Raw genomic sequence first — 24,222 nt, forward strand, 5'->3', positions numbered from 1 at the left:
AGCCTTTTCATTTAACACGTGACCCTAAGTTCTCCCTCCAAGATAAAAGCATGAGACAAGCGTTAGCCATTTTTCGGGAAGAGCCTGTGCTCACTGTGTTTTTCCGTTGGCTCAGTGATTACAAGACAACTGTACTGAGGTTAAGTCAATCCCCCTTCTAAGCTGCTGTTCGTTAGCAGCAACACTGGAGAAAGAAGACCCAGACTCAGAGGGAGAGCACGGAACCACTTCTGGGCAGCTCTTGTCAGCCTAGGAAGACAACCCTAAAAGGGACCTCTCCTCAAACGGGGGTCAAATTCAATTGTGAAAGTGAAAAAGGATTTGGTAAGTTAAAACTAAGATTCAAGTATATTTTCTCTTCCATTAACAGAAACTAAGAACACCAACTGCATGTAACCAAAATGGCAGCAGTAGGAGGCCGGGCTGGACCCTGCTGTAGAGTCTTACTGCCATGTCCTCCAGCAGCATGCTTACATGCTTACATGAGGAGTAGTCTCACAAAACTACCTGGACATCATCAGTATCCTCGTAATCCTTATATTTTGGTAAATTTTTCTCGTTTTTAGCTGTTTTTTGGTCTAGCACTGCTGGAGTTTGTTTTGTCAATGGCTCTGCATGTGAGCCTGATAGTTCTTTAACTTCAATTTTCTTAATTTCACAGAATCCTTATTTCCTGAAGTTTATAAAAAAATTAAAAAAAAAAAAACCCTGTCATTTAATTTTACAATTGAGTGCTGATTTTCCATCTTCCCAACCAGCAGTGAAGCACTGTGCCTGATGGGACAGACAAGGGCATTCCTCCTCAGGGATCAATGTTTGAATGAGAATTAATTCTACATGTGGACAGTTCATTAGTGAACACTTACATTACAATGACTGCGTCTCCTGTGAGACCTCGGAGTGTATGTGAGATAATGCATGAGAGCCCCTGGCAGCAAAGAGATGCTCCCGTCTCCATGACCTGGAGCAGCTTCTGAGGCTAGCAGCACCCAAGCGCATTCCCTGTTCATTCTGCCGTCTACACGGCCAGCCATGTCGTGCTCACAGACTGAGGCAGACAATGCCTCACAAGCATCTTGCTCTGACAGCACAAATGGCTTAAATGGCACCACTCTACCTGCAGAAGAGTTACTGCTCCACAGTCTTCCAGTTCAGAAAAAAACCATATTATCACAGAGGACACACATAAAGGGCAGCGCTTCGCATTTAAATACAACCAACCACCATCAACAAAACCAGATTTAGACCATCAAGGATAGCGATGCAGACACAACAGAGGCATGAGGCTCATGAGTTCAAGGCCAGCCTGGGTTACATTGTGAGACCCTGTCTCCAAACACAGGGAAAAAATAAAAAAAGCCCCCAACCTCCAAAGATCAAGGTGCAAGTCCCACTGCTTCAGACCCAACTCTGTAGGGAGGTGTAGTTAAAAGCACATGACTGCAGTAAACTAGTCCTATGTACGTGTCTTCTCTAAGATGACAACATAAACTAGTAATGAGTAGTTGCCTATAACAATATTCAAAATAATTCTCAGAACCTCCAAACCTACCAGCCTTGCGTGCAGGATGAGGATCGTGGCACAGGGTGGGTCTTCAGTTAAACCTACTGTTGTTACTTTGCTTTCGTTGTAGCTGCTGAGTGGACAAAGGCTTCCCTGAGCGTCTCCTTAAGGCCCCAGGAGCTATAAGCTAGGTCAGCAGCAGCAGCAGAGCTGGCTGGAAGGACCAACTGTCACGGTGAGCAGCAGCATCTCGAGACTCGCTTTCCAAACCTTTGCGGAGGTCTCTATTTTGTCCCCTTTGCCACCATCTATGTGCTGGACACTCACCCTGTGAACACCACCCTTGCTTACAACAACAGTCAAGTGCTACAAATCTGCCCACTGGCCTTAGCCCAGTGGCCAACCCAGCCTGACAGTCAACGGCTCCCAGGAACCTCGCTGCAGCCCAGTATTCCCACCTTTCCCTTACCATTCGAGCCTCCACCTTCTGGTACTTTCCAGGGAAGGCAGTTTCCAAGTCTAGAGGAAACCAGAAACCAGCTCCTGGTCGGCACCATCTAGAACTGTATTTGCCCTCTTCTCTGTGCTCATTACATAAAATGGAAGCAGGCCTCAAGCCACTGGCTGTCTTTTGCCCTGTTTCAACCTCAGCTCCTTGGATCCGTTCCCTTGCCTGAGATCATCAATCCCATGAAGAACAGTCATCTCCAGCTTCCAGGCTGTCTTCTCATAGTCACCTTCACGGTGCAGTAACTCTCAAGTTACTGACTTTTTTCTTTTCCCACCACCTTACCTCTCAAAACATTTTAAAATTCAACTCCCTTTTAAATGAAAAATAATGAGGACTAGAGTTGCAGCTCAGTGGTAGAGTGCTAGATTAGTGTGCACAGGACCCGGCTTCAGTCTCCACAACAGCATGTGTGGGGCTTCAACAGCAACAGCCCCATAAGCTCATAGATTTGAACGCTTGGTCATTAAGAGCGGCACTACGTGACAAGGATTAGGGGTGTGGCCTTGTTACAGTAGGTGTGGCCTTGCTGGAGAAAGTCTTGTCAACTGAGGGTGAAAAGTTTCAAAATACTCAAGCCAGGCCCAGTCTCTTCTCTTCCTGCTGCCTGTAGATCCAGATGGAGACCTCTCAGCTCCTCTCCAAGGCCTTGTCTGCCTGCATGACATCACGCTTCCCCACCATGATGATAATGGACTAAAGCTCTCAACTGCAAGCCAGCCTAAATTAAATGCGTTCCATTGTATGAGCTGGTGTGGTCATGGTGTCTCTTCACAGCAACAGAACACTTACTAAGACAGCATGCATATGCAAGTACAAATGCACATACGTGAATGCGCGCACGCACACACACACTAATAAATGATATACCAAGTATAACAAAAGACAGAGTTCTGCTGCTATGCTCCCTTTTCTTAGCTCATCATTGTTCAAGTTTGCTATGTATCCCTCTCATTCTTTCATCACATAATTCCATACAAACACTTTTATACATATGTAAGTTTACCTACAAAAGAAGTATCAGAATTAATACTATCTATGTCTTCTGTGGAGCCATCTTTATGTAAACTTTTCCAGGAATTTATAGGGATACAAGTATTATTCTTTTTTTTTTTTTTTTTTTTTTTTTGATTTTTCGAGACAGGGTTTCTCTGTATAGCCCTGGCTGTCCTGGAACTCACTCTGTAGACCAGGCTGGCCTCGAACTCAGAAATCCACCTGCCTCTGCCTCCCAAGTGCTAGGATTAAAGGCATGCGCCACCACCGCCTGCCACATTATTCATTTTTAAGGTGGGATCTTTACCTACAGTCCAGGCTAGCCTCTAACTATTGCCTCTGCCTCCTATAAGCTGGAACCACATACAAGTGGCTGTATACCATGGAATTATTTTCATGACTTTCTTACCAGTGGGTGTATTTCAGTAGTGCTATAAACACTACTGCAGAAAGCATCCTCAGACATGTTTAACGCTTTAATGTTGTGCCTTACATCACTGACCCATTGTGCCTGGCTTCCATGCCCAGTGCCCTATTGCCCTGATTACCAACACATGGCTAGCAGCACCTGTGACTCCCTCCTCTCCTACCTGACTTCTCAGGAAAGCCAAACATCAGCATCCTGCCCCTCCTCCTTGGAAGCACACCTCCCTTCACATTCTCCACTGGCTGGCTACCCTTCCCTCATTTCCTTTGACAAGGTCTCCTGTGACTCAGCCCTGTTGGGCACCTCATCCTCTGGTCTAGCTCCTCTCCTCTTCTTTTTGGCTCTCCTATGTTCTGTCTCTTACGGTTCTAATCAGCTCCACGGCTTCCGACCTCTGGAAGCAACTCTTTAGTTTCCACTCTGGGCATTTTTCTTCAGCTTTGAATTACGCATTAACGGTGCTCCTTTGGAGCTTCACAAACAGCAGTATGTGTCTCCAGGCCACTCATTTCTAATGCCATTGCCACCATCTTTACACCGCTCTCCTGGCTACCAGAAGCACCTTATCCCTGCTCTCCCAACCTCCTCAGCCACCGCCTCAATCTACTTCCCATGGAGGCAACAAGGTTTTACAAAGCGCTTCTGTAACACCTTCAGCAATGTCTGCACTGCAGTAAGTCAGTTTGTGATGTCACTCCAGGCCTGACAGGCTTCTCACTTTGTTCCTCTACCTTCTACGACCTGCCACACAACTTCATTCTCTCAGAACAGGCCAAGTCAGTTCTCCTCAAGGCTTTTCCATCCGGGCCTGCTTAAGTGCTTTCTTCTTTTGACCTAACTCCTGATGTCACTTAGGTCTCCATGAAAACATCTCTTCTTTAAATCCTTGCTGACTCCCCAGTTTAAATAGTATTCCTGCTATACTTTATGCCAATTGTCCTTTCTTTCTTCCATTTATCATGGCTTACAAATATTCTTCTCTTGTAATAGCTGTCTACTAGCATCCCTACTAAGCTGTGCACTCTACTAGGGCTAGGGCTATGGACCTAATACTCCCTGGAGCTCTAGCATCTTGCCCAGGACCTAACACGTATTAATAAGGAACAGTATACTTTGATTTTACTTGAGAAATGCCAACATTTTCTGAGGAAGTAGTACAACGGCTACGCGAACAGACAGAATTTTAGGAATTGAGACAAGAGATGAATGTTTCAAAAAGAGGAAACAGACCACGTGTTTGATACTAGTTTAGAGATTTTAATTCCAAAAATTCAATATAATTCTGGCACCAAGAATGAATTAAGGAGTTCACTACATAAAAGTAAAGCAGACCCAACTACAGAGAGAATACTACCATTTCCCTATTAATTCTACAACTAGCTTAAATGGGCTCTGGCAGTGGCACCAACGCCTTTCTAGTGTCCTGGGTCCTAAACTGTGATGCTTTCTTTTATTTGATTTATTCTTCTCTGTATTCAGCTGATCATCACCTGACACTGACTTCTGCTTGGAAACGGTTTCCATGGCTCCTTGATTTCTCCACTCTAACCAAAGACACTAACTCAACACAGGATTAGTGCAGCGTTCCCCTGAGTGCATTTCTTGACCTTGGCAGGGATGGCCATTGGGCTGTGAGGATCTGTGCAGGGCACCCCAGGATATCTGTCAATCTTTCTAGTCACCAAATTCTAGCAATAGCCTTCTCCTTCAGAAGAATCCCCAGACACAGCCAATTGCCCACAGGGAGGCAAAGGTGCCCTAGTTGAGAACTACTGTTCTAGGAGGGCTCTTCACGGGAAAACTCAACACAGCCTTCCAGGCCAAATCAGACTTCTTCTCTATGACAATGTGTGTTCGTGTTATAATAGTCAGCATTTTTTTTTTCTGTGACAGTATGCCCATGTTATAGGTACATGTATACCTAAGTGTATGCTGGTGTTATAAACATGATCTCTGAGCAGGTATATACATGGAGACTTAAATGATATAAGGAGTTAAGCCAAAAGAGGAAATCATTAGTCAGCATTTTCCTCCTCTGTGCCATGTGCCCCTGTTATATTAGTCAGTGTTTCCACTATAACCAGGATAGTTGACATAAGGAAGCAAAGTTTCCTTTGACTAGTGGGTTTCAGTCACTTCAGTCCATAGCTGACTGAATCCATTGTTTCTAGGCCTGTGGTGGGAACAATACATCATAGCAGAACTGCTAGGAATAAACCAGTGCGAGCAGAGCAAAGCTATTTAATGCATGGTAGTCAGAAGCAGAGAGAAGCAGAGCTACCACAACACAGACCTTTCCAGGGCTGCCCCAGGCACCTGCACTCCAACAGTTCTTTCTGTTTTCAGCACCTTCCTATAAACTCATCCCAGGATGAATCGTGAATTAATCACCTTCTGGCAGCCCCAACTCTAATACTGCTACACTGGAGACAAAACCTTCAAAACATTGAGCCACCACAACCTAATAATAACACCAATCAACAAACTGTCACAGTGCCTTAATTGTATAAGTAACCTGTGCAAACAAGGACCTCGCTCTGTAGCCCAGACCAGCCTGGAACTGACTCCACAGCCCAGGAACCAACTCCAGCTTCAGGCACCTAAGTGCAGGGCATCAGCCACCATGCCCAACAGGAGACTATGACTTGTGTATCATTTTGATAAAATTAAATATAATATCCACTGTTGAGAAGAATGTGGAAGAAGAAATGCTACTACACCATGCTAGGAAGCCATTAGTACATACTTGTGGGTGGAGTCTTTAATAAGAGCATAACCTTTGACACGGCTTGCTTACAGATTAGATAATGTGGAAGGCCTTCTGTCCTGTCACAGAAACATCCTAAAGACAACTGCTAACAGTAATATACTCTGGTACTGTTACAAGAGATAAATCCGATTGTTATGTACTAACAGACTGACAACACACTGACGAGATAGTGAAATAGCACACACTAAATGCTATTTTCTTTATAAAAATGATTTTCAACATTAGCTTACACACTATTGGGTTTCATAATGGAATCTCCTTTGTACTTTTGCTGCCCTGTACATTACACTTGGCTATTATTCCCTCCCCTTTTCTCTCTGTCCACTCTGTCCCTACATGCTGGTCCTCTTCTTCCCCACAAATGTGCTTTCATGTTACATGTACTCCAGAGCCATCTCTTCCTCTTCTTCCTCCTCCTCCTCCTCCTCCTCCTCCTCCTCCTCCTCCTCCTTTCCCTGAAGAGATTGTCCTCCATTCATGGCCCCTCTCTACTTCAATGTCCTACACACATACGTAAGATTAGGTATGAGAGAATAAGGAAGGACAATATTTGTCTGACTCTAGCTTGTTTAACATGACTTCTGGTTGCACACACTTTTCTGCAGATGTCATGACTTCACTCTTTATGAGAGAATGGAGCTCCACTGTATTAGGTACCACATTTTCTTGTCCATTCATCTGCTGGTTGGTCCATTCTTAGCTGTTGCATTTGAATGCAGCAGCAAATAGGAACATCAGGTGTGTGGTGTGTGCACTGTGAGTCTTTCGGGGCCTATCTAGAAGTATTTTAGCTGGAGCATGGGCTAGTTTTTGTTGTCTAAGGAAACTTCTCTGACTTCCATGTTTGTGCCAGCTTATACCCCCACTAGCAGTATATGAGGACTGCCCTACAGTCATGTCTTGATGAAGCAATTCTGACTGAGGTGAGATGGAATCTCAAAGCAGTTTTAAGATCCATTTCTCTGATGGCTGACATTTCTGATGTTTGGACAGCTTTCCAAATATTTTTGGCCACTAAATAACATTTTTACAAATAACACATTTATGCATAACTATATTTAGAAAAAAGATAACTATACTATATGTTCTAGTGAACATGTCAAAGATAAGTAAAATTTCTATTGTCATATTTTAAAGTGATTACAAATTTTAAAAATCTCCTGAAATAGTCGAATTTATGAATCCATACCTTAAATTTACTTGGTTTCTTTAAACTAGGCTTATACATCATCTACCACCTTGATTTCAGCCAAAAATCATGAATTGGAATCTTGCTCTCACCCTAGAGAATCAATGGTAAAAAGGAAACTTACAGAAAAATATTTTTGTTTTGCAGCTTATGGCATGATACATCCATGAATCGCACTGAAAATTTGTCCCTTGAAATCAATCTATGTTTACACATAGAATGTGCCCCAAAGTTCTCTAACAGAGAAAAGTGTTTAATCAAACTATCTGCTGACAGCTGGTTAGAGCTGATCTGAGGGCAGAAAGAAATGAGCGCCAGCCACTGATCCTTTGTTTTGGGTATGGGAGCTGAATATGCAAATGAGCCCAGAGTGGAGCCTCATTATGTGCTTCACACTTCCAGTGTGATTTTAAGCACCCTAGGTATACACACACACACACACACACACACACAGAAAGCACAGCCATCTCAACAAGCCATGCGCGTCATCTGTTCAGAACCAGGAGCCGCATGCACGCGTCTACAACATTAACTGCAAGGCAGATGGTAGGCGCTGATCAACAGACACAAAATAAACCCCACGTCCTACTCCTCAAACAGTCCCTCAGTGCTTTCCTTTAGAAAAATATCAAGCAGCTTTTCTCTACTGTTGATTTGCAACTCCACGGTTACAATGGGCAACACAAAGGAGACTTCAAAGGACGAAAGATGTTCCTTGGCACAGATTTGCTTTCCTAGTCTTAGACAGGAGATAACACTAACTTTGAAACTCACAGAATTCTGTAGTTTTTATCAGTATCTAATGTGTAAATGAGCTCTTTCTATAACTGGAGGTTTAGCTTTCAAAATACATAATTACTGATCATTTTAGTCTGCATTGCATTTCTTTTGCAGGGTGAAATGATCTAAAACAGCTGTTATGTCCTAATAGCTTTATAATGTGCAGAGAATTTCTATGACTACCCAAAATTAAACCTATAGCTTCCCACCAGGCAGAATGTAGTCATGTGTACATGTGACCCACGTTATTTGGAACAATTATTAACTTATGAAATTATAATTTGAAGCATAATGAAGAAAAACCCTGCCATTCTTGAATGAGGTCAGAGACACCGAGCCCACACTGACCGCTCCCCACTGTCCTCAGCAGCACTGGACTGAAGGAGCCCAAGTGTCCCATTGCTGCCATTCCTTGCAGGGACCGAGCCCTCTATTTTCATACTGGGAGATGAATGTTCAGAAGGTGAACCAAGTCTGGCACTCTGCCCAGAACGTCTGGCAGCCGACAAGTAATCTGGTTTTATTGCTGGTCTACTCTCCCCTGAGCTGACCTTGCATCCAGAGAGAGCACCCTGAGCTGGGGACGTGTACCATTTATAATCATCACCAAGAAAGCACTGATCATCTTATTAACCATGAGACTGGTATGCATCATTCTCTTTAAACACATTCCTGTAAGGTGAAATAATTAAAAACCTTGTTTCCTCCTATCTCCCTTTAATAATGGGGGAGGGGGCAGCAATATTAAGAGAGTTTTCCAGAAAAATCTAATATTCAGGCAGCTACATTCAAGGACGATGAGAGGGTTAAGAGGACTCTGCTACGTGACAAGTATTACCTACAGAAGTGTAAAGGCAGGCCCAGGAATAATTAGACAAGTGCATAGGGTACATTGGGCCACTCCAGCTATAAATATTAAAGGTCAAAGCAATCACTGCCAGGCAGTGTGGGTGACGTCTGAAGGTACACAAGCCTAGTTCTGAACTAACATCAACCAACATCCCCCCAGAATACTGTCCTCAAAGCAAGCAGGACAGGAAGTGACTGCCACGCACAACAAAGGTGTGTCCACTCTGGCTTCTTCCACTGTCCTTCCAGCGTCTTGTCCTCTCACACTTACACAGTGGAGTTCCTTACTGCTGCTGTTTTCTTATCCATCCACACGCTCACAGGCTTGGAGACTAGACTCTGCCCCAGAGGTTCCACTAGTCAGTGTGCTCCTCCTCCAAGTTCCTCCATCTCTGCCATCTCTGTCTGCCTGTCAGAGGTCTCTGGCAACCATTCAGGAGCCCAGGCTCTGAGCAGCCTTGCTCTCACTCCCTGTGTCCACTCAAGAGACACACTGTCCTATGCCTAATAGCTCAGCATCTGCCTATTGGTTCTAGATTTCCTGAGTGTCATTAATAAATTCTAGGCAGCAGATTACAAAACATCTCATATATGAACATTAATGTTCATGTTCTCACACAGAGTACATACAGCAGCAACATGTTTACAACAGGTAATAATATTTCCTCTAAAAAATAACATACCGTTGGGTTCCCAGATTCCGCCGAGACTGGTCTGCTCAGGTGAGTGTGTGGACTGCAGAGGCTAACAGCTTCTGGGACAGGCAGAAGCCACAGAGCTTCTGGGGAAGACCATGTTTCAGGCTCCAGACATCCGGGCACCTTCCCTGCCAGAGGAGAGGTGTCCGCCCCACCCGGGAGGGCTTTACCACAGCATCTGGGGGAAACATCTTGGTTCCCGGATCCCGCCAAGACTACTCTGCGCAGGTGAGAGTGTGGACTATAGAAGCTACACAGATTCTGGGACAAGCCCTGTTTCCGGCCTTCATCTTCTGCCAGGAGGCAGGTCCAAACGCCAGATTATTTGTCCACCTTCCCTGCAAGAGGAGAGTTTGCCTGCAGAGAGTGCTCTAACCACTGAAACTCAGGAGAGAGCTAGTCTTCAAGGTCTGCTGATAGAGACTAACAGAATCACGAGAGGAACAAGCTCTAACGAGAGACAACTATAACAACTAACTCCAGAGATTACCAGATGGCGAAAGGCAAATGTAAGAATCTTACTAACAAAAACCAAGACGACTCACCATCATCAGAACCCAGCACTTCCACCTCAGCCAGACCTGGGTACCCCAACATACCCGAAAAGCTAGACCCGGATTTAAAAGCATATCTCATGATGATGGTGGAGGACATCAAGAAGGACTTTAATAACTCACTTAAAGAAATACAGGAGAACACTGCTAAAGAGTTACAAGTCCTTAAAGAAAAACAGGAAAACACAACCAAAGAGGTAGAAGTCCTTAAAGAAAAACAGGAAAACACATCCAAACAGGTGATGGAAATGAACAAAAGCATACTAGTCCTAAAAAGGGAAGTAGACACAATAAAGAAAACCCAAAGTGAGGCAACACTGGAGATAGAAACTCTAGGAAAGAAATCTGGAACCACAGATGCAAGCATCAGCAAGAGAATACAAGAGATGGAAGAGAGAATTTCAGGTGTAGAAGATTTCATAGAGAACATCGGCACAACAATCAAAGAAAATGGAAAATGCAAAAAGATCCTAACTCAAAACATCCAGGAAATCTAGGACATGATGAGAAGACCAAACCTAAGGATAATAGTAATAGATGAGAATGAAGATTTTCAACTTAAAGGGCCAGCAAATATCTCTAACAAAATTATAGAAGAAAACTTCCCAAACCTAAAGAAAGAGAAAACCATGAACATACAAGAAGCCTACAGAACTCCAAATAGACTGGACCAGAAAAGAAATTCCTCCCAACACATAATAATCAGAACAACAAATGCACTAAATAAAGATAGACTATTAAAAGCAGTAAGGGAAAAAGCTCAAGTAACATATAAAGGCAGGCCTATCAGAATTACACGAGACTTTTCACCAGAGGCTATGAAAGTCAGAAGATCCTGGACAGATGTTATACAGACACTAAGAGAACACAAATGCCAGCCCAGGCTACTATACCCAGCCAAACTTTCAATTACCATAGATGGAGAAACCGAAGTATTCCACGACAAAACCAAATTCACACATTATCTTTCCACCAATCCAGCCCTTCAAAGGATAATAACAGAAAAAAAAAAAAAATACAAGGACGGAAACCATGTCCTAGAAAAAGCAAGAAAGCAATCCTTCAACAAACCTAAAAGAAGACAGCCACAAGAACAGAATGCCAACTCTAACAACAAAAATAACAGGAAGCAACAATTACTTTCCCTTAATATCTCTTAATATCAATGGACTCAATTCCCCAATGAAAAGACATAGACTAACAGACTGGCTACACAAACAGGACCCAACATTTTGCTGCTTACAGGAAACCCATCTCAGGAAAAAAGACAGACACTACCTCAAAGTGAAAGGCTGGAAAACAATTTTCCAAGCAAATGGTCTGAAGAAACAAGCTGGAGTAGCCATTCTAATATCGAATAAAATCGACTTCCAACCCAAAGTTATCAAAAAAGACAAGGAGGGGCACTTTATACTCATCAAAGGCAAAATCTTCCAAGAGGAACTCTCAATTCTGAATATCTATGCTCCAAATGCAAGGGCAGCCACATTCATTAAAGACACGTTCGTAAAGCTCAAAGCACACGTTGCACCTCACACAATAATAGCGGGAGACTTCAACACACCACTTTCATCAATGGACAGATTGTGGAAACAGAAACTAAACAGGAACACAGGGAAACTAACAGAAGTTATGAAACAACTGGATTTAACAGATATCTACAAAACATTTTATCCTAAAACAAAAGGATATACCTTCTCACCACCTCACGGTACCTTCTCCAAAATTGACCATATAATTGGTTACAAAACAGGCCTCAACAGATACAAAAATATTGAAATTGTCCCATGCATCCTATCAGATCACCATGGACTAAGGCTGATCTTCAATAACAACATAAATAATAGAAAGTCAACATTCACGTGGAAACTGAACACTCTTCTCAATGATACCCTGGTCAAGGAAGGAATAAAGAAAGAAATTAAAGACTTTTTAGAGTTTAATGAAAATGAAGCCACAACATACTCAAACTTATGGGACACAATGAAAGCATTTCTAAGAGGAAAACTCATAGCTCTGAGTGCCTCCAAAAAGAAACTAGAGGGAGAACACACTAGCAGCTTGACAACACACCTAAAAGCTCTAGAACAAAAGGAAGCAAATTCACCCAAGAGGAGTAGACGGCAGGAAATAATCAAACTCAGGGGCAAAATCAAACAAGTGGAAACAAGAACTATTTAAAGAATCAACCAAACGAGGAGCTGGCTCTTTGAGAAAATCAACAAGATAGCTAAATCCTTAGCCAGACTCACTAGAGGACACAGGGACAGCATCCTAATTAATAAAATCAGAAATGAAAACAGAGACTTAACAACAGATCCTGAAGAAATCCAAAATACCATAAGATCCTTCTACAAAAGGCTATACTCAACAAAACTGGAAAACCTGGATGAAATGGACAAATGTCTAGACAGATACCAGGTACCAAAGTTAAATCAGGATCAGGTTAGTGATCTTAACAGTCCTATATCCCCTAAAAAAATAGAAGCAGTCATTAATAGTCTCCCAACCAAAAAAAAAGCCCAGGGCAAGATGGGTTTAGTGCAGAGTTCTATCAGACCTTCAAAGAAGATCTAATTTCAGTTCTTCACAAACTATTCCACAAAATAGAAGCAGAAGGTACCCTACCCAATTCATTCTATGAAGCCACAATTACTCTGATACCTAAACCACAGAAAGACCCAACAAAGATAGAGAACTTCAGACCAATTTCCCTTATGAATATCGATGCAAAAATACTCAATAAAATTCTTGCTAACCAAATCCAAGAACACATCAAAACAATCATCCATCCTGACCAAGTAGGTTTCATTCCAGGGATGCAGGGATGGTTTAATAAACGGAAATCCATCAACGTAATCCATTATATAAACAAACTCAAAGACAATAACTACATGATCATCTCATTAGATGAGGAGAAAGCATTTGACAAAATCCAACACCCATTCATGATAAAAGTCTTGGAAAGATCAGGAGTTCAAGGCCCATACCTAAACATGATAAAAGCAATCTACAGCAAACCAGTAGCCAACATCAAAGTAAATGATGAGAAGCTGGAAGCAATCCCACTAAAATCACAGACTAGACAAGGCTGTCCACTTTCTCCCTACCTATTCAACATTGTACTTGAAGTCCTAGCCAGAGCAATTCGACAACAAAAGGAGATAAAGGGGATACAGATTGGAAAGGAAGAAGTCAAAATATCACTTTTCGCAGATGATATGATAGTATATATAAATGACCCTAAAAATTCCACTAGAGAACTCCTAAACCTGATAAACAGCTTCACTGAAGTAGCTGGATATAAAATTAACTCAAACAAGTCAATGGCCTTTCTCTACACAAAGGATAAACAGACTGAGAGAGAAATTAGAACAACACCCTTCTCAATAGTCACAAATAATATAAATTACCTTGGCATGACTCTAACTAAGGAAGTGAAAGATCTGTTTGATAAGAACTTCAAGTCTCTGAAGAAAGAAATTAAAGAAGATCTCAGAAGATGGAAAGATCTCCCATGCTCATGGATGGGCAGGATCAATATAGTAAAAATGGCTATCTTGCCAAAAGCAATCTACAGATTCAATGCAATCCCCATCAAAATTCCAAATCAATTCTTCAATGAATTAGAAAGGGCAATCTGCAAATTCATCTCGAATAACAAAAAACCTAGGAAAGCAAAAAGTCTCCTCAAGGATAAAAGAACCTCTGGTGGAATCACCATGTCTGACCTAAAGCTGTACTACAGAGCAATAGTGATAAAAACTGCATGGTGCTGGTATAGCGACAGACAAGTCGACCAATGGAATAGAACTGAAGACCCAGAAATGAACCCACACACCTATGGTCACTTGATCTTTGACAAGGGAGCTAAAACCATCCAGTGGAAAAAAAGACAGCATTTTCAACAAATGGTGCTGGCACAACTGGCGGTTAACATGTAGAAGAATGCAAATTGATCCATTCCTATCTCCTTGTACTAAGGTCAAATCTAAGTGGATCAAGGAACTCCACATAAAACCAGAGACACTGAAACTTATAGAGGAGAAAGTGGGGAAAAGCCTCGAAGATATGGGTACAGGGGGAAAATTCCTGAATAGAACAGCAATGGCTTGTGCTGTAAGATCGAGAATCGACAAATGGGACCTCATAAAATTGCAAAGCTTCTGTAAGGCAAAAGACACCGTCAATAAGACAAAAAGGCCACCAACAGATTGGGAAAGGATCTTTACCTATCCTAAATCAGACAGGGGACTAATATCCAATATATATAAAGAACTCAAGAAGGTGGACTCCAGAAAATTAAATAACTCCATTAAAAAATGGGGCTCCGAGCTAAACAAAGAATTCTCACCTGAGGAATACGGAATGGCTGAGAAGCACCTGAAAAAATGTTCAGCATCCTTAATCATCAGGGAAATGCAAATCAAAACAACCCTGATATTCCACCTCACACTAGCCAAAATGGCTAAGGTCAAAAATTCAGGTGACAGCAGATGCTGTGGAGGATGTGAGGAAAGAGGAACACTCCTCCATTGTTGGTGGGATTGCAAGCTGGTACACTCACACATGGCCTCTGAGCTTTAGATAAAGGTAGGAATGTGGGTAGGCACTGGGATCACACTAGAGAGAGACTCAAACACCAAGGCTGAGAAGGCTGAGTGCAGTGAGCCCCTCCACACAGACAACATCCTTCCCTTGTGTGATCACTTGGTCTTTTAGACTCAGTTCAAATCCTCCCCGTGGGAGATCCCCTAACATAAAAAGGTCACATAAAACATGAACGGTCATGTGCCTTTCATATTTTACTTTCTCAGTTTTTAAATGTTTATCGTTATTAACTTATTTGGGGCACTAAATGCGCATGCATCATGGTGCATGTATGGAGGTCAGAGGAACACTTGTGGGAGTTCGGTTCTCTCCTTCTCCCATGTGGGACTTGGGGATCGAGCTCAGGTCTTCAGGCATCACCTTTACCCTCTATGCCATCTCTTCACCACACGTCATCAGTTTTTAGTCGACTGTCCTCTCCATAACATCATGAGTCTCTCAAGAGGAACAACTGTATCTTGACATCTGATGGAGGATGGCAGGTAAATATCTAAACAGATCAATCCTTTAGCAATAAAACCAATACATATTGAAAAGAGGTAAGTCCAGTGACAAGATGGGGACCTCAGCCCCCACGTCTATAGCTCTGTCTGGTCTTGGTGCCTGCTGAGCATGAATCTTGTACCCTGAACCTTGAATCTCAGAAGGAAGTTCAGGCGGTGGGTGCCTCCACCTTCATCTAGCCTTCCTCACTGGTTCCCGGGGCTGTCAGCGCGGCTCTCAGTCTTTTTGCACTAGGGCGGGCAGAGGTGGGATGTGCTCCTTAGATGCCTCTCCAGTATTCAGTGTCCACACTTCCTGGGATAAATCCCACCTCTGGGTTTTCCTTTTTGGGGAGAGGGGCAGGGCAGGAATTTGAAGCTGTCACTTCCTTGTGAAGTGTGAATACAGTTTAGCCATAGGCAGTTGTGATGTCCAGTGTTTGGGATCTATGGGCAAGTAGTTTTCCCAAAGCAGGCATTCAGTTCTGGAGCAGGCTTGACTCAGGCCAAACCCTGAGCCACTGTGAATTTGCTGGTGGTCTTCCGACTTACTGGAGTGATTTTTAGGTTTTCCAAATCTTATATGACTCTTTTTTTATCTCTAGCTGATAGACCGCATGTAGTTAGGTGTACATACAGCAGACTCTGGGCAGTTTTATTCCTGAGACTGGCCTTCCTGGGCAGCTCTTTGATGTCAGCACCTCAGACCTGGCAAGGCCTGGCCCTTTCCTGAGAGCTCCAGCTCTGCATTCCAGTCACTCCAGCATTGCAGGGACTCTCTTAAGATGGAGGACAGGCCACCTGAGGAAGTCCAGTGTGTTCCACCAGGAAATACAGTGTACAGACTGGCAAGGCCTCTCCCCTCCTAGGTGTGTCTCACTATAGGAGATCGCTGTGATCCGGGTAGTTGAGTATATGTTAATTTAAAATGCACATATTTTGCATTTGATTTCTACGGAGTTGAAATGTTGAGAGATTTAAAAAAAAAATAAAGTGTCTTCCATTGTTAAAAAAAAAAAAAAAAGAAAAGAAAAGAGGTAAGTCATGAGAATTGAGGTTTGATGACTGATCTAGGGGGTGCCATCTGCACCTCTGCTTGAACCTAACTGCTTGGGAAGCAACTGCTAACAGAATAAAGTATAGCTCCTGCCCTTCCATGATGAGGATCGGCAACTGGTATTTGTGGTAATTACGGGTTATTAGTGCCGTTAGCATCATCTTCATGCAATGAGCTTATTAAGACACACTCTAAAACTACAAAACAAACTGCAAGGGAAAGGAAAAGCCCAATCTATTCTCTCATGTTCTGATCTGCTGCTGCACACACAAAAGGAGCTCAAAACGCTATTATCCTTTAAACCAACAAAATAAAACAAAAAGGCCTAGATTCAATTGAATAACTCATGCATAAATGGCCATTTCTCAAAGGTCTTATTTAAAATAAACCACAGTGCTTTGGGTTTTTTTTTTTTTTTTTTTTTTTTTTTTTGGTTTGGTTTTGCTCTGGGCTTTTTTTTTTTTTTAACCCTAATAAGATTCTAAGTGAAAATAATAAATAATTTCTCAACTTAAAAAAGGCAACTCAAGAGGAGGTCTTAAGAAGAGAGATTTCATAATATATGTTGTTTGTTTCTAAATAGAACTGGAGCAAAACAAATAGGAAGTAAGAAAACAGAGCCCACACTATGCTAACAAAGCCTAAAATGATCTTAAGAGGAAGCAAGGGGTAGAAAAACCGAAAGCTCTATTAACATACTGACACAAAGCATACCTTGAACAAGGATTGCTAAGCAGCTCTTTGGAGCATTTTTCAAAAGAAAACTTCCCCCAATTGCTCATCACCATTAACACTGGGTGGCTGTGACCAACTAGAGCAGAGCAGTCTTTAACAGTGAGCCTCCTGCAGTATTCCTATAAAGGGCCCTTCCCACACGGGGAGTTAAGAGACCTAGCTCAGTGGTGGAATGCGCCCCGAAAGGGGGCAGCAAGGGCTTCTTCTAGATCGTGTGTCCTGCAGCTCCAGAGCAGAGCTGTTCTTTTGCTTTGCCAGGATTCATCTAGTCATTCACTTTATTCTGGAGGTTGAGCCCAAAGGCTTGTGCATGCTGAGGTGTTCCCACAATGCTGCACGTGCAGCCGAGAGCTGCTTCTGCATCTCCCGCCCAGTAATGGCAGCGTATGACACAGAGTTAGACCCTTTGCTTAAGAGCTCAGCTTTCCAATGCTCAAGTTCTGCATCTATACAACAATCTAGCCTCCCATGAGGCTGCTGTGAGGATCACACATGGGAATAAAGCATGCCTGGCCCACAAGAAGTACTTAGTATACATTCAGCTGCTCCCTTTCCTGCCTCCCCAGCCCTCTGACTTTCTCCCTCTATCCTCAGTCCCCCTTTCTTCTGGTTTTCTGACTCCTCATAAATATTCAGTGACTCTATCTGTTACTCTTTTACTTATTTCAAAGTTCCAGAAGAATGCCTGAAAACCTGATTTGTAAGAAGCCAGAATAACTACTACAGAAGCCCACGTGCCCTCTACTCTGCAGCCCATGACTCCTGAGTTAGCTGGCACACAGTGGGCACCCACAGACTGGGCATAATTAATGCTTCCCATCAGTAAGAGACTTAAACAGTACAAATAGTTTCACGTGCTATTTCACAAACCACAGACTTCAGAATAGTTTATATTTAAATACAGTTATATTTTTAAAATCATTTTAAATTCTCTTCTGCGCTAAGTAAAATTGTTATAATTTAGTGACACCATGTGGCTATGTTTTGCTTTACATTCTTAGAAAATAAATGTTCCCCTCCAGTAGGCTGTTCAGTGCTAGTTCAATTATGACATCAAAGTTACAAGTAGAGGAACAATTCAAACTGTGTTTGCTAAAATGGCTACTTCTTCAAAGTGGGACCCTTCCCACTCTTCCATGTCTAAATAGGGCATTTCGCAAAGGTTTGAGCTTTCTGGTCCTGTGAGAAGAGTAAGACTCAGCGTGACTGACTAGGGATCTAAAGCCTCGGGGTGAACTGCCCAATTATGCCAGTGTTTGCCTTTCAAAGCAAACAAATGTTCTGTCTGCCCAGTTAGTGGATGAGATGGGGCAGAGGGAGTGGAGGCTGACCAGACACACACATCCATGCACTGCTAGTGTGGCGAGGAGAGAACGCCCCATAAATAGAAACACTTCTCTCCTCATTTGCTGTACCTGTCCCCTAGATCTACAGCCCTGTGAAGGTACTATAATCTAATGAGAATGGGTGGGGGGATGTCACAGCCAATGACAGCAGGGAGGAGGGGAGACGGAATAGATGGAGGCAATAAAAGAGATTCAAGTGCTTTACCCCAACAAATGCTACAGTTTTAGTACACATCTAATGAGGCTCCCACAGAAGACTAGCTAATATGAACAACATTCTCCATATACCAAAGAAGGCCTACATGCTCAGAGCAGAGACGAGATCATAGCATCTCCTGTCTCTCCGCTTACAACACTACCACCCTGGCAACCTTACTCAAAAATACATGCCTGCTCTCAGTGACCCGTACTTATAAATTTGTGTATATGCTACTCTCAACTGATGAGTGCAGAAACCCTGACATCTATCAGTGTTACAAGCTCGGGACTGAGTACAGTGTAGAGCACAAAGCAGGTGCTAATTTGCTGAATGAGTAAGCAGTGAACGAACGAACGAACGATCGAACGAACGAACGAAGACAATTTTCTTTCCTGGGCTAGTGAAGCATGCCTAAATCCCTGTTCTGAGTAAAAACAGAGCCCCTCTAGTGAGGTATTTATCATCACCGAAGGCCTCTAATGTAACCCCTGAGACTAGAAGACAGACTGGCAAATGTTCTGCAACACCCCTTCCTTTTTCTGCGACATACTTGACACATAATAATTTCTTGCTCTAAGAAAATGGGAATAAGGAGGGAAAGGAAACAGTAGTTATTCAAACAAGCAACGGGCATCAAAGGGAAGCATTGGTAGAGAATCAAGTGCCTGCTACAAGAAGCAAGACCTGTCTCATCAGGGGTGCGATCACTAATTCAACTGTCCCAACCTAGCCCACCACAGTCTGCCTAAATTCAACATTTGATTTCAAAGAGTTTCTAAAGGATTAGAAACATATGTAGCATTCTGTAGCATTGGGATTCTTTAGCATTAGCCCACTTTCCTGAGCAGGATATAAAAGTAAAAAGTATTTCAAAACACTGACAGGGGTGACTGATATTTAAAAATTAAAATTTTATTTTCATAAAGCATCAATATAACACTTAACTGCAGTATCAATTCACATAACACACACAAACACACACGGGGGGGAGAGAGAGAGAGAGAAAGAGAGAGAGAGAAGTCGTTATCAATGCAAAGTTCTTACAAGTGACACAGTGAGGTTTGGTCTGAGGATAAAGATGCACACAGATAAACTGCAAGTCGCTTTTCTTCAGCTCCAGCTGAGGGTTAAGGTAGGAGGAGCTGGTGTTAGTAAAACTTTGGTGCACATAGAACAGCACCACACACACACCACTCCTGGCAAGGGTTCAGAAAGGTCAGTCACTTCCTTCCACTCATCATCACTGAAGTGATAACTGTGGTGTGAGGCTGGCGCTTCCTTACTGCCAGGAGACGCAACCACCACCATGCCAGGCGGACGCTGCCAGGGTTACCCCGCACAGGCAGAGGCATGGCAGACCTAGTGTTATGTTATGTGTTTTCTCAGAACCAAAAATATACAAAACCTGCTGTAAACATTCAAAAATGAGCAAGCCATTAGTTATTAGTTATTAAGATACTGTTTGTGGCAGGCTCAGGACAGTACAGGGAAGCACTCACAGGCTTGGCTGCTAGGAAAAGGCACAGTGGCATCTTAATAAAAGCCAATGTGCCAAAGATGCCAACCTTCTCTGAAGATCAAACAACAGCTCAGATTCTCAAAGGGTGATTAAAAAAAAAAAAGTCTGCTCTGTAGAAAACAAGCAGCCTTCCTGCTCAATAACTATCAAGCTCACAGGGTGCGGTTCTCCCGTTCAGTAACTATCGAGCTCACAGAGTACGGCTCCTGCTCCTTTTTGGTGAGGGCAGCATGCTCAGTGAGGCACAGATTCACCACAGCAAGGGTGTGAACTGAAGCCAGGGTTGGGGTGAGCGCCATCTGCAGCACAGCACAGGTTCCACAATGCCGACTGACTGACCTAAGTCTCAGAAAGAGGTGTAGGTCAAATCTCCCATGCCTTGATTGATAAAATACCACTTTTTTCAATTTAACAGATGAAATCTGCCATCCATACAAAGCATTAAAAACCTTCAACATGAACCTCAAATTTCAGTTTCCTACAGAAAACAAGCCCTAAAAAAGTAGAGCTGTTTGCCAGCTCAGGGAGTCTGCCACCACTCAGACCCTCTTAACGACTGCTCTGCTCAGATGGACAGTGAATGTTCAAGGCAATGCAGACTTCATCTCTCACCGTCAGTCAGCGCCTTACACCATGAACCTGCACTGGGTACAGAGTGGCCGCCTAGCACAGTGTCACGGTCTGAGTGCTGTCTGACAATCCTAAGACTTAGAACCCACACTCTATGCCTCTAAAAGCTTGTAATTTTACTCTGAGGGAAACCAAAGCAACACAAAAGACACTAAACAACAAAGGTGACATATGTACAAATACACAAATTAACTAACACAAGAAAAATTAAACCCTTACACACTAAGGAAGTATTTGCAGAGTGAAGTACCCACAGGAAGTTCATTTAGAACATTGTTTAAGCAGTCAATAAATGATTCTGAAGGGAATCAAAGCATCCTTGGATAGTCAAGTAAGGTCTAATTCTTAGATTTATCTTAAACTGCTGTTAGAACAAACACCTAAGCTGACGAACGATTTATGAAGCAATGCAGGAGACATGTTAAAATGCTTGTCCTCATTGCCGGGCATGGTGGCACACGCCTTTAATCCCAGCCCTTGGGAGGCAGAGGCAGGCGGATTTCTGAGTTTGAGGCCAGCCTGGTCTACAAAGTGAGTTCCAGGACAGCCAGGGCTATACAGAGAAACCCTGTCTCAAAAAACTAAAATGCTCGTCGTCTTTAAAGCTTTCTAACTGATGCTGATCCTGAGGCCCCTCCCTCCTCTCATTCCCACCCTCTCTTAGGGCACCTTTGCTCCATCAGCTTTCTGGTCTGGAGCCAACGTACTGCGGTGGTCTGACTTGAGAATGGCCTCCATGGGTGCATGTTATCTGAATGTTTGGTTCTCAGTTGGTAGACCTTCTTGATTAGGGGGTGTGGCCTTGTGGGAGGAAGCTTGACACCGAGGCTGGGCTTTGGGCTTTCCCATGCAGAACTGAGTTCGTGCATGCATGCATGCATGTGCCTCATGCTTGTGGGAAAAGAGGTGAGCTCTCAGCTCCTGCTCCTCTAGAACCATGCCTGGCTGCAGCTTCTCATGGGCTTACCCTCTGAAGCTTTCTTCTCTAAGTGGTATTTGGCCGAATGTTTGCTACAGCAACTGAACAGCAACTACGACATGGACTAAAACAAAAGCAGAGCACAAAATGACCCTGTCAAAGTCAGGTCCACGGAGGAGACTTTTAGAAAGGAAGAAAGGGAGGGAGGGAGGGAGGGAGGGAGGGAGGGAGGGAGGGGGAAAGAAAAGGAAAAGGGGAGGGGAGGAGAGGGGATGAGTGCCCAAGGGAAAGCCTGGTTCTAAAACTGGAGACCCCGACTGAAGGCAGGTCTCTCCCTCTGCCTGGAGACCCCGACTGAAGGCAGGCCTCTCCCTCTGCCTGGAGACCCCGACTGAAGGCAGGCCTCTCCCTCTGCCTGGAGACCCACCTGAAGGCAGGTCTCTCCCTCTGCCTGGAGTTTTGAGGGAGAAAGCACAGCTGGAATCATGAGAATCTGCTCAGGAGTCACGTTCCTATTGCCTCTAATGACACACAAATGCGCTGTGCTGCCACCTAGGCCAAATGCTTACACTCATACGCTGCTGATTTTTCAATCTGCTGCAACCATTATAACCTGAGTCAGTCATGACTTTATCACCATCATCATCTCCTCTTCCTCCTCCTCCTCCTCCTCTTTCTTCCCATAACAGGTCCCTCTCATTCCACAAGCAGCCCTGAGACATGGAATCTTCACTCAATTTCTTGTCCCTGTTATTTTAATCCATTCAAAACTCCTGTGGGTAAAAGAGCAACTGCCAGACGAGACACTTTAGTTCCTCTTTGGGGAAATAAAATTGATTTTCTTCGTTTTCACAGAAGAGGATCCCTGGGTAACAATATTGTGTCCAGTCAACGCCCATAATAAAAACGTAGGCAATATTTTTTACTATCCTAGTGACTAAAGGGTTCTGTGAAGTTCTTGTTCTACGTTAACCATGAGTTCAGAGGTGTCTCCTGACCAGGGGACATGCTCACCCACTCACTCCATGTCAGTCACAGCTAAAAGTTAAGATGGATGCCATCTGGCATGGGGGGCTGTGTGGGTGCTGATGAACAGGGGCCAGCTCCGCATTCTCCCTGTTTGCACCCACCATTTCTCTTCTCTCCACACCTCACTAAGGAGCCCATTTTCTGCCTTTGGCCTGTCTCTCGCCTTAGAAATTACCCAAGGGCACTTCTCCCGAGGGAAAGTAAATCTGAGTGACCCTCGGGGTACCTCAGCCACCTTTTCCAGCTCCCAGGCTCACTCCTGTCTCGCAGGACTAGAGGATGTTTAGATTATGCTTTGACCTAAAGAAGAATATAAACTATCAGCAGAGTAACCTTTCAATGTTCTCTAAAACAGCCTCACCTGGAGGCTGTCAAACAGCAGGGTCCGCTGGTCCTGAGCTGGGAAGGTGTGAGCGAAAAGCCTGCCAGCCGAGCGAGCCCTGCCCAGGCATCACCACCCTCCTACCCGGGAAAGGCCCAAGTATGCCAACACGGACCCGAGCAACCAGGGCTCCTGCTGGCTCTGGGAACCACCAGGAAGCCTTCAGAGCAATCTTCCCTCTCTCCAGCCAGAACTGCTTTCTCTGTGTAGACACCAGTGAGTGCAAAGGGCACTTCTACATCCCAAGCGTTACCTGTTTCGTCACAGGCTTCACATGTCCACAAGAAAACATGGCACAAAACAGGACAGTTTCACAGTGCATGCCACACACTTGAGTAGCTGACTCCCTCTACTGGTTTTTGTTCTAGGTCTTGTTTTCTAGTCTTTTATTGTCATTTTGGGTTTTTTGTTTTGTTTTGTTTTGAGAGCAGTCTCCTTCTCAGACTCCAAATGTCCTTAAATAAAGACAAAAATGAGTTACGGTGAGCACTCACCTGCAGACACGGGCTGGGAAATACAACTTTTGCCAAGACCGACACAGGTAATGTGAGTGATCGATCACTCTGATCCAATCAAGTTCGTCCATGGACACTTCAATAAAGTAGGAATAAGACCTGTGAAGTAACAAGGAAACACGCGCCAGAGTCACAACAACCGGAAGGGACCATGAAAAGGAGCCGCCATGTACAACTCACTAATTATATGTTCTGTTTCACAGGCATGATTATCAAAATCAGTGATAACCAAAGCTGTGTAAAAGCAAAGCCTCTACTGCAGAATTTACCCAGCGTATTGACATTTCCTCTCTGCTTCTCTGTATACCTCATAAAATGAACTGCTTAAGAACAAAATGAAATGCAAAACTGCTTTTCTTTACATTGTCAGGTGATATGGCCATACCATATCAGCAGCTTGATAAAGCCAGGAAGAAGGAAGCAGAGACCGAGAAAACAGGAGGAGAGTTGTGGGGGTGAGAACAGAGACGCAGGGGAGTGAGGACCCTCCCTTCTTAGTGGGGAAAGCTAAGTGGAATGCGGA

At 43.6% G+C, this 24,222-nt stretch overlaps 1 protein-coding gene across 8 annotated transcripts in view; it reads right to left on the reverse strand.

The window, feature by feature from the left end:
- Positions 1-24,222, reverse strand: part of Btbd9 (BTB (POZ) domain containing 9) — a 367,098-nt gene that overhangs the window by 274,354 nt on the left and 68,522 nt on the right. For 7 of the 8 annotated variants that reach the window (NM_172618.2, NM_027060.1, XM_006524094.4 and 4 more), the window contains exon 6: positions 23,679-23,798. In NM_172618.2, coding sequence (NP_766206.1) covers positions 23,679-23,798 — 120 coding nt within the window. Of the gene's footprint in view, positions 1-18,425; positions 19,650-23,678; positions 23,799-24,222 lie in introns of those variants that run through there. The other variant, XM_006524096.4, reaches the window with a different exon arrangement.

Source organism: Mus musculus, chromosome 17 (assembly GCF_000001635.26).
Source record: "Mus musculus strain C57BL/6J chromosome 17, GRCm38.p6 C57BL/6J".
Classification (NCBI taxonomy): domain Eukaryota; kingdom Metazoa; phylum Chordata; class Mammalia; order Rodentia; family Muridae; genus Mus; species Mus musculus.